The 11089-nt window shown below is 39.4% G+C and overlaps 1 protein-coding gene across 3 annotated transcripts; it reads right to left on the bottom strand.

The window, feature by feature from the left end:
• Positions 1-7310: 7310 nt before the first annotated feature.
• LOC145154369 (potassium channel tetramerization domain-containing protein / pentapeptide repeat-containing protein) lies at positions 7311-11089 on the bottom strand. 3 transcript variants are annotated; one of them, XM_079075536.1, is made up of 12 exons: positions 10921-11089; positions 10387-10496; positions 10166-10228; positions 9928-10062; positions 9663-9818; positions 9410-9493; positions 8782-8828; positions 8545-8618; positions 8343-8461; positions 8088-8168; positions 7805-7894; positions 7311-7584 (listed from the first exon to the last, which is right to left on the bottom strand). In XM_079075536.1, exons 1-11 carry the CDS (start codon positions 10967-10969, stop codon positions 7841-7843), a joined length of 972 nt encoding a protein of 323 aa, XP_078931662.1. In that variant the 5' UTR covers positions 10970-11089; the 3' UTR covers positions 7311-7584; positions 7805-7840. The 3 variants fall into 3 exon arrangements, with proteins under 3 accessions (XP_078931662.1, XP_078931661.1, XP_078931663.1); XM_079075535.1 differs by lacking the exon at positions 7311-7584 and having other exon boundaries at positions 7663-7894; XM_079075537.1 differs by lacking the exons at positions 7311-7584; positions 10166-10228 and having other exon boundaries at positions 7663-7894; positions 10921-11084.

The raw sequence follows: 11089 nt of genomic DNA, 5'->3' as shown, positions 1-11089 counted from the left end.
TTTATATCTCCGGAATCCTTGTTTCGACCACTACAACTTTATGTAAGGATATCGGGCTTATACCATACCTTAATTTTGACGCTTATTTTTATTCTTTATTAATTATACATTTATAATTAAATAATAAGCACATAAATTCACATAATTCACAAAATACTCAAATATTTCATCTTTATTACATCAAAAGAGTTACAATAGTTGACCTAGACTATTACATCGTTTAAAATGCTTAGCCCCGAAACCCGGGTGTTACAATTTTTTCCCCCTTAGGATGATTCCGTCCCGGAATCATGCGTCAGCAAACAGATGCGGATAGCGACTCATCATGTCATCCTCTGTTTCCCAAGTGAGATTCAGCCCATTCGAATGTTTCCACTGGACTAGCACTAAGTCGACCATTTTGCGTCGTAACTTCTTAGTCTTACGGTCAACAATTGCCTCGGGCTCTTCAATCAGCCTCTTGTTTTCATCTATTCTTAACTTTGAGATCGGAATTATGTCGGGAACTTCTCCCGTGAATTTCCTCAGATAACACACATCGAAGGTGTTATGAATACCATCGAGTTCTTCGGTCAATTCCAACTTGTAAGCTTGGTTCCCAATCTTCTGAAGAACTTTGAACGGTCCAATAAACCTTGGACTCAACTTTCCTCGTTTCCTAAATCTTATAAGTCCCTTCCACGGTGAGACTTTAAGCAAAACCGAATCCCCAACTTCGAAGGTCATCGGTCGTCTTTTCTTGTCAGCATAGCTCTTCTGACGATCCTGAGCTGCTAACATCCTTTCCCTGATCACCTTTAACTTCTCAGTAGTCTCATGGACTATCTCGGGGTCCATAAACTGCTTTTCTCCGGCCTCAAGCCAATAAGACGGCGTACGACACTTCTGTCCGTACAAGGCTTGATAAGGTGCCATCTTGATGCGCGAGTGGAAACTGTTGTTGTAGGAAAATTCTACCAAAGGTAAGTGTTCATCCCAATTACCTTGGAACTCCAGGGTACATGCTCTTAGCATATCTTCCAGTGTCTGAATCATTCTTTCGCTCTGACCATCAGTTTGCGGATGGTAAACCGTACTCAAACACAACTTCGTACCCAATTCCTCTTGTAGACTTCTCCAAAACCTTGACGTGAAACGACTATCACGATCCGATACAATCGTTAGAGGAACACCGTGAAGTCTCACAATTTCCTTCACGTAAGCATTTGCAAGTTTATCCATAGACCACCTTTCGTTGGCTGCTATGAAGTGTGCACTCTTAGTGAAACGATCCACGACCACCCAAATCATGTCGTGACCGTTCTTCGTCCTGGGTAGTTTAGTCACAAAATCCATGGTGATGCCTTCCCATTTACCCATGGGTACAGGTAAGGGTTCTAAACTCCCATACGGTTTCTGATGTTGTGCCTTAATTCTTGCACAAGTTACACACTCGGCCACATACTTTGCAACATCGAGCTTCATCGTCGGCCACCAGTAGTAGGGTTTTAGGTCCCTATACATTTTAGTGCTACCGGGATGAATCGAGTACATGGTCTTGTGAGCTTCTTCCATCAGAAGATCTCTTATTCCTCCCGTCTTAGGTACCCAAATCCGATCTTGGAATACCTTCAGTCCTTGACGGTTTGTACCGAATACCAACGTCTTTCCCAAATGTTCTTCCTTTCGGTCATTCTTTTCTGAAGCTTCTTCTTGAGCTTTCTTGATACTTTCCACAATTGTCGAGACAACTTCAATTATCAACGCTCTTGGCCTTTTTCTTTCAAGATTGACTTTCCGACTGAGAGCATCAGCAACAACATTTGCTTTACCGGGGTGGTAAAGTATATCGCAGTCGTAGTCCTTGAGTAATTCCAGCCAGCGTCGTTGCCTCATGTTCAGTTCTTTCTGATTAAAGAGATACTGGAGACTCTTAGGATCAATGAAAAGCTTGCACTTCGTGCCATAGAGGTAATGCCTCCATATTTTCAAGGCAAATACTACCGCTGCCAACTCCAAATCATGAGTGGGGTAGTTCTTTTCGTGCTCCTTCAATTGTCGAGATGTGTATGCTATCACCTTTTCTCTTTGGGTCAGAACACAACCCAACCCGACTCCAGATGCGTCACTATAGACCGCGAAATCTTCAACTCCATCGGGTAGAGAAAGAATCGGTGCTTCACATAATTTCTTCTTTAGCTTCTCGAATGCTTCTTCGTGCTTCTCACTCCATGTATAAGTAGCTCCTTTGTGGGTCAAAGCTGTCAACGGAGCAGCTATCGAAGAAAAGCCTTAGATAAATCGTCGATAGTATCCGGCTAATCCTAGAAAGCCTCGAATCTCCGTGGGACTTTTTGGTCGTTCCCACTTCATCACAGCTTCGATCTTTGCTGGGTCAACCATTATCCCCTCCTGGTTAACCACATGAACCAAGAATTGGACTTCTCGGATCCAAAAATCACACTTGGAGAACTTTGCATACAGTTTCTCCTTCTTCAAGACTTCCAACACTTCTCGTAGATGCTGGCCATGCTCCTCCTGGCTTTTCGAGTAGATGAGAATGTCATCTATGAACACTATCACGGATTTATCGAGGAATGGTTTACAAACCCTGTTCATCAAATCCATGAATGCTGCTGGAGCATTGGTTAGTCCAAACGACATAACCAAGAACTCGTAGTGTCCATATCTCGTTCTGAACGCAGTCTTCTCGATATCCTGATCCCTCACCTTCAGCTGATGATATCCTGACCTAAGATCGATCTTTGAGAAATAGCTCGAACCTTGCAGCTGATCGAATAGGTCATCAATCCTTGGCAATGGATACTTGTTCTTCACTGTTGGCTTGTTCAGCTCTCGGTAGTCTATACACATTCTCATGCTTCCGTCTTTCTTCTTCACGAATAGCACCGGAACTCCCCAGGGTGATGAACTAGGTCGAATGAAACCGTTGTCCAACAACTCCTGAAGTTGCGTCATAAGCTCCTTCATCTCCGCCAGTGCTAATCGGTACGGTGCCTTTGCTATCGGTGTTGTACCTGGCAACAAGTCTATCCGAAACTCTACTTGTCTATCAGGCGGTAATCCGGGAAGATCTTCGGGAAAGACTTCCGGATAATCACACACAACCGGTATATTCTGCACCTCTTTCTTTTCCTTCTTAGCATTGATTACGAATGCCAAGTATGATGCACATCCCTTGGTCAAACATTTTCTGGCTTTCATCAGGGAGATGATTCCAGAATTTACCCGGCGTTTGTCCCTGTACACCATAAATAACTCTTTTCCGGGTGGGTTTACCCTTACTATCTTCTTTTGGCATTGAATCTCAGCATCGTTGGCGCTAAGCCAATCCATTCCCAGAACGATGTCGAAACCGTTCAATTCTATGGGTAACAGCTCCTTGTGGAATTCGTTTCCGTTTAGGTTGACGACGATGTTCTTAATACGATTACTAACAGGTACGAACTTGCCACTGACAACTTCCACAATTAGGGCATTATCAATTTTTTCTACAGGCAATGCTAATTTTCCTCCAAATCTATGCGATACAAAGGACTAGTTTGCTCCCGAATCAAATAGTATATTGGCAGGCAATCCATTTACAAGAAAGGTACCTGAAGCGACATCTGCTGCCTCCTTTGCAGCTTCGAGCGTCATCTGGAAGGCTCTTGCCTTCGGCTTTGGTGGAATGTTGGGTCTTCCTGCCTCCTTCTTCTTCGGGCAGTCCCTCGAAATGTGCCCTTCCTCGTTGCACTCATAACAGGCCTTCTTAGTGAACGTGCACTCGTTGGCATAGTGCCCAGGTTATCCACATTTGAAACAAGTGACTCCTCCGTCACATTTCCCCTGGTGCTTCTTCTTGCACTTGTCGCACCATTTGGCTTCACCTCCTCCAGACTTCTGCGTACCAAACCTTGAGAACTTGCTTTTCTTGCTGAATTTGGACGACCCATCAAATTTCCTTTTCTCTCCCACCTCCGCTCTCTCCAAACCCTTCTCTCGTATCTGGGTCTCCACATTCTTAGCAGCCCAGATGGCGGCTTTCAGAGTGGTTGTTTGCTTGACCATTGGACCGAAGTCCGCTGGTAATCCAAGGGCAAACTTGTTAACCTTGGAGAGTTCAGTTGGGACGAGGTGAGGAATAAGCTTCATTTTCTCTGTAAAGCTTGCAGCGTATTCAGTAACGCTCCTTCTTCCCTTCTTCAGATTCTGGAATTCGTTGTTGATCTCCAGAAGATCCTGCTCAGAGCAGTATTGCATCTTTAACTGCACCAGAAAATCCTCCCACGACATCTTGCTCGCTTTTCCTTTGGGCATTGAATCAGCTAGTAGCTTCCACCAGCTTAGTACTCCAGATTTCAACAGAGGAACCGCGAGAGCGGTCTTCTGCCTGTTGCTGCACTCGCAACTCTCAAACATCGTTTCCATCTCGGAGATCTAGTTCATGACTTCCACCGGCGTCGGGCTTCCAGATAGACACGATGGTTTAGATGCCATGAAATCCTTGTAGTTGCATCCACGTCCGTCATTTCCTCCATCCTGGTGGTTTTGCCTAACTATCGGTGGGTTGGCTTGACCAACAGTCCCACTGTAGTTTCCTCCTTCTGACTGCCCATCATTCAGCTCGGGCTCTACGATTGGTATGGTAGCTTCCTCGCGATTTTGTTGGAGCAAACGCCTGGTTTCCTCCATTTGATCATCGCTTGCACTCCGGCCATCATGATTGGCTCAGGAACATCTGCTACAACATGTATTTGCTGAATCACTGGGGGTTGATTCCTATTCCCATTTGCATTCCCAGCTCCACTGCGGGTTCTTGCCATTTTGATCTATACACCGAATAAGGTAAATTTAGATCTTTATTCAGGATAGACGTTTAAATCATCCTTATCAATCCGAAACGTTTACATGTTAGTTCTAATATCGTAGTCGTACGTTTAGAATCCTAAACACATAAGGTTTCCAAATCCGGTCGGCAACAGACCATAGATCCGAACAAATAACAGCATATCAGGCACAAAGCATTTAGCACATAAAAGCATTTTAGGCATAATTCCTAAAATAAGCTAGTGCTCACACCTCACAATCATTGCTTAGCATTCTAAATTTAAGTCTAGAAATCCTACAAATTCCTAGTTCGTTTAAACTAATGCTCTGATACCAACTGTGACATCCCCATTTTCCATGGCCAAAAAAGACCGATTTTGTTTATGCTTATTTGAAAATCAGAGTAACATTTTAAATAAAAGTGTTGCGGAATTTGTCCCAAAACAAAATATGATAAAGATTTATCAAAAGCATTTCCAAGGAAATGTATTTCATTAAAAGACTTAGGATGTCATGTTCGATACAGATCAAAAGCATAAACAGTACAACATAAGCCTTACTACATTATTTCATATCTACAGGCCTATATTCGTAATCCCTCATCCAAAACATCACATCTATGCTCGAGCGCCACTACCTGTAATACATGAAACTGAGTGGGTCAGGCTTGGGAGCCTGATGAGCACATAGGGTTTTCAACCCACAATAAATAAGTTTATTAATTACATCAACCAACAATAACCCGATTACCCGTTCCCGTTATCCTCACTTTACGTCCCTAAACACCTATCATAAGGGACCTAGCCTAAGGATCATCATCGGGATGGACACTACTGCTAAGGGGGTTCCTCAGCAATAAATGTCCTAAAGGCAACCATGAGGGGGATGGAGTACACCGGTGAACACATCGTTCACAAACACCTACAGGTTGCGAGCCTGCTACCGTTCCACTAGACTGTCTAGAAGAGTCTGTGGTCGTCATCTATACTCCGCTAGATGACTGGATCACCAACAACATCGAGGCCTCTCATCATTTTATCACACATCGTCTTATTACATCTACCCATGTCTTGCCCCAACATTTTTGTAGATATAAAATACATATACAGTTTAAATCATGAAAAACGTGTATAAAAATCATTCATCCAACATAGACAGCAGGTATTCAGATAATATGCACACATAGCACGTAATTTATATAAAATATTTAATATCTATGTGTAAGATGAAAGTAACTATGCACTCACCTGATTAGGTGGTGACTCGGTACTTGAACAACGCTTCGTTAGGTGGTGACTCGGTACTTGAACAGCGCTTCGATTCTCGTTTAGGTTGTGTCGGCTAAAAACCGCTCGATCTAATATTCGAACTTCGGGCTGTACACTGCTAAGCCGAAACTTCGAAAAATCATAACTTCCTCATACGAAGTCAGATTTGGGCGTTCTTTTTATGGACGCTCTCGGTTTAACGTTTTCTACGACTTTCATTTAGATCGCTAAGGCTAAAACTCGCTCTATCGTAAATTCACTATTTACGCTTCCCGGTATCGTGCCGGTTCCATCACGAAACTTCGACGGGTCATAACTTCTTCGTTATAACTCGGATTTCGGCGTTCTTTATATCTCCAGAATCCTTGTTTCGACCACTACAACTTTATGTAAAGATATCGGGCTTATCACATACCTTAATTTTGACGCTTATTTTTATTATTTATTAATTATACATTTATAATTAAATAATAAGCACATAAATTCACAAAATACTCAAATATTTCATCTTTATTACATCAAAAGAGTTACAATAGTTGACCTAGACTATTACATCGTCTAAAATGCTTAGCCCCGAAACCCGGACGTTACACATACAAGATAATACAAGATACTTAAGTTTTTATTTTTTAAATAGTCAGAAATTGTATTCCATAAAATTACGTTACATATAAAATTCTTCATAACCTATAATTAATAAAATAATATTTGACATGGTTTAAAATTGGAAAACAGGGGGCACAATCAATTTTTTTTAGTCTTAGGCCTAATATCTAACCCCCCCCCTCCCCCCACACACACACACACGCACGCACCCAACACCACTACCACAATCATTGACATACCATCACCATCACCACCACCACTACCCCATCACCAGTATCGCCACCATCACCACCTCTGCCACAATTTCCGTCGCCACCACCACCACCAACGTTGCCATCATCTACACCACCACTGCCCCCTGCCGCTGCCCCCACCCCCACCCTACCACTGCTACCGTTCTCTAAAAATGAAAACCGATAAAAATATACACATCTAAACGCGTTTTCTAATTTTCTAAAACTGAAAATGAAAAATGAATAAGTTTTAACTAAACGCGTTTTCTAAATTTTCCAATGAAAACTAAAAACGAAAAACGAAAACTGAAAAGGGAAAACGAAAAACGGAAAATGAAAACTGTTTTTCCGCAACTAAACGCAACCTAAATAATTTTAAAAAAGACAATGGACAGGTACAAAACTCTTTCAATAATTTCATTTAAATTAACACGTTTTTTTCTGTATTATGATTATTCATAACCCTTTAAAACAAATATTGTTTAAAGGATTTTAGGGCAAACCGACAATTTTACTTAATTTATTTACAGATATGTCGTTTTAAATTGTCTAATATATTTATCTCATTGGAACACAATATTCCTGGCTCTTCTCCAAACGCACCGTCCACGCAGTTTAAAATCTTAACATACGCATCCGGCATCTCTTCCCATATCCCCATGCACCATCTACACATGTTTCGAGCATAAATCCTCGGATTATTTTCTTTTCTACTAATTAATATTCTATTTTATTGCATCTCAAAAGTCTATAATCTGTATGTACATAAAATGTGATACCAAATGTTTAAACCACAAATTACGAGAAATCCAGTGATGCATAAACCCATACAGTAACAAAGGAATCTGAAATTAAGTACAAAAAAACAAAAAAAAAAAAAAATAGTACCACAATTCTTCTCCTGAGTCTTGAATTAGTTTATTGTCATCTAATTGCTCCAAGCATATTCGCACCATCCAGCTTTGCGCCTTCCAAATGCTGCAAATATATATATTAGTTAAAAATCAACAAAACATATTCACAAATGCATATGGATTAATTTCTCACTAATATTTGTATTTTTAGCCAAAATGTTGACCTAAGAAAGTCAAACTTTTTTGTTTTTTTTTTTTTTACAAAACATATTCACAAAAAAGTATGTTGCTATTTATGACATATTGATGATACTTACTGTGCCTCGAAGATTGACCTGGCGCAGATACGCACGTTGAAGGTTTGCCCCCTTTAAATTCGCATTCGTCAATTTCGCACCCTAACATAACAAAAACATGAAGGAGTTGAAAGATGAGGGAAAATTCGTCATTTTACATGAATTTACCAGTCCCACCGTTAAGTTAATCGACCCAGGGACCAAAAGGGAGAGAAAGAAAGATTTTAGGGACGTAAAATGTAAATTACCCAATGTTCAATATCTAATTATCTATACCTTTAGATTGGCTCCTTCCAGATTTGCTCCTTCCAAATTTGCATTTGTAAGATCAGCAGTTTGAAGATGGGCAGAGCGCAGGTCTGCACCGCAGAAGCTACAATCTACTAAGCAAGCATCTGCAAAAAAAAATTAAAATAATTTTTATATTTCAAATCAATAAAAAAATTAACTAATAAATAAATAAAAGAGAGATTTTTGCCTTGTAGATTTGCACTCTGAAGATTAGCTCCAGCCAACAAAGCGCCACGTAGATTTGCCCCTGTGAACTCACATCTTCCCCAGGCAAGACAAAATCAGTTGAGTTGACTAGTAATGGAAGAGGGTTTGACTATCGGGTTGATAAAAGGTAGCCATATAAAAAAGCGAATGAAGATTGTTTACATATATAATTTTGTACATAAAAGAAAAAAGAAATAATATGTTTGCTGAATCTTACTCACGCAATGTTGCATTGTGAAAAATGGTATTTTCAGCATCAACATCCTGGAATCAAAAATAGAAAGATAGTTAGTTGTACATCAATATAATAAATAAAAGATTAACTATCAGACAATTTGGCCATGTTTTGAAAGTGATTATTTATTGTTGAATAATCAGAATCACATAACCAGCTTGTAATATAATGGGCTGCAGGAAATAGTTTTTGGACATGTTTCTTTTAATAACCAGATAATTAGTTGTTTGAGTGTTTGGAAAATTTTGATAATCTAAGAAATAATAGATCAATGGCAAAAAAGGACATTCTTTTTTACTTAATGAGCTTTATGGGTTAATTTAATCTGGACACCTATATATACATGGTTGTTTTTTTCTGACTTAATCTGAATAGAATGACTTAATGGGTTAAGCCAGAAAACTGTCTTCATGTATTAAGACATCAACACTTCACCTATTTTCCCTTCACATTTTTTTCCACCAAACTACTTTTACATTAAAATTGATGAATATGAATATTGTGAAAACTATTTGTTGGAATGTAAGGTAAAATTATCAATTACCATTCAGACAATTCATCTATACATGACTTAATGGGAAAAAAAAACCCTAAGTCACATATAAATTACCCGAAATTTTGCACAATGAAGATTAGCACGCGAGAAGAAAACATTTTTCAGGCAAGCATAGCTGAAGTCCACAAATGACAAGTCCTGCAAAAGTTGTAATGGAAGAGTTTAGATCAAAAGAGCCAAAATATGTGTTTTTAGTACCATATGCCGTATGACCATGTGATTCATAGCAATAAACATATTGAAGTTTTATGTGATACATGATTTAACAACAAATTTTTTTCACACAAAAAGTTGTATTTGATCATACCAGTTTGGAAAGATCGAGGCCAGAGAGATTTACTCCTCTCAACCTAACTTTTTCAGATTGTACACATTTGATGATATCAGTACGTGTTAATTCAGTATCCATTTCTTCATCCTCTTTTCTCTTATTCAAGACCTCAGTGATCCCATCTACTAATCCCTGAATTCATGGTATATAATATAACAGCCAGTCAAATTTTGCAAAGGGGGAGTTGATAATAATAGAATCATAAGGTCATTTCAAAGAGGAAAGAAAAGGAATGACTTACAAGAAGCTGATAGTATTCTGCCTCCCGCAAAAGCTCTGAACATTCTAAATCTGACAAATTGGGAACTACACCATCTCTCAACCAATTTAAAACATGCCGAAAGTGTTTCCCATCTCTATCAACAAATACATACCCCTGCAGATCTTAAAGTAGTCAAAGCATGTCCATTGACAATTCTGTAGCAGATGAAAGTCTGCTTGTTTGCAGTTTAAAAGGCTTGAGAAGTTTAAGGACCTACTGGCATGCAAACATGACAGATTAAACAAGAGATATACCCCCACAAGGCCTGGTGCCCATGGCACTAACAAAAAAGGAGAGAAGAAAATAAGAAATGGTCCAATATTATATTACTCATCAAACTTTAACCGAAGATTTTGGAACATCACCATGGCAAACATACTTGTCATCAAAAACTGAAAAAAAACACATAAGGTGTTGTCTATCTGTGTACATACTTACCTTCTCAGAGTCCTTACAAACAGTGTGGCGACCACTGAACATTGCAGCTAGCATTGAATGAGGCTCACGCTGAGTTAGAGTATCAACAGTTGTGCAGAATTTCTTTCCCCCTGTCATGCCAATAATATTAAATCAACAACTGAAATGATCACATCCAGCTTAACTACATAACCGACAAGACGATCTCTACAGGAATCTACAATTTTCACACACTCCATATCTTATAGAGTATAGTATGCTTGGATCCCCACTCCCATGGTCCAGAATCGGACCAAATTCAGTTCGAATTACTAACCAATTCAGCTCCTAAACCTAAATTTCGGATTCCACACTCCAAAACATTACCGACACTTATAGACAAATACTATCCGCTTTCTCGATGATAAACAATAAAAAACTAATGATCAGATGGGAATAACCGATTAACTCAATAATCTCAACTGATAATTTAATTAATCGATCAATTCGGAGGGAAATTACAGCGGATTACAAGTAAATTAGGAAATTGCAGACCAAGTTAGATGAATTTACTACCTATATTGAGACGAACAATCGAAGAAGAGTTGTCGGAGTACATCGTCATGGCTTCACTGAGATAATCGCAGTCCAGACAATGGGGGTTAGAATTTAGAAAAATCGAATTTACTACCTATTTTACATATCGGCTAAAGTGCTAAACCCACTGATGAAGTTATCAATAATT

Source organism: Lactuca virosa, chromosome 1 (assembly GCF_052849685.1).
Source record: "Lactuca virosa cultivar CGN04683 chromosome 1, Lactuca_virosa_CGN04683_v6, whole genome shotgun sequence".
Taxonomy (NCBI): Eukaryota; Viridiplantae; Streptophyta; class Magnoliopsida; order Asterales; family Asteraceae; genus Lactuca; species Lactuca virosa.
Note: the sequence above shows the minus strand (reverse complement) of the source record. Positions and strands in the feature narration are given on the sequence as shown.

Excerpts from the sequence above, each read along its gene's own strand:
- LOC145154369 (XM_079075536.1), bottom strand. The coding sequence starts at position 10,969 with ATGACGATGTACTCCGACAACTCTTCTTCGATTGTTCGTCTCAATATA. Across the intron at positions 10,497-10,920 it reads GATTGTTCGTCTCAATATAG|GGGGAAAGAAATTCTGCACA; the intron begins GTAGTAAATTCA and ends TTGGCATGACAG. Across the intron at positions 7,895-8,087 it reads AGGTCAATCTTCGAGGCACA|CATTTGGAAGGCGCAAAGCT; the intron begins GTAAGTATCATC and ends ATATATTTGCAG.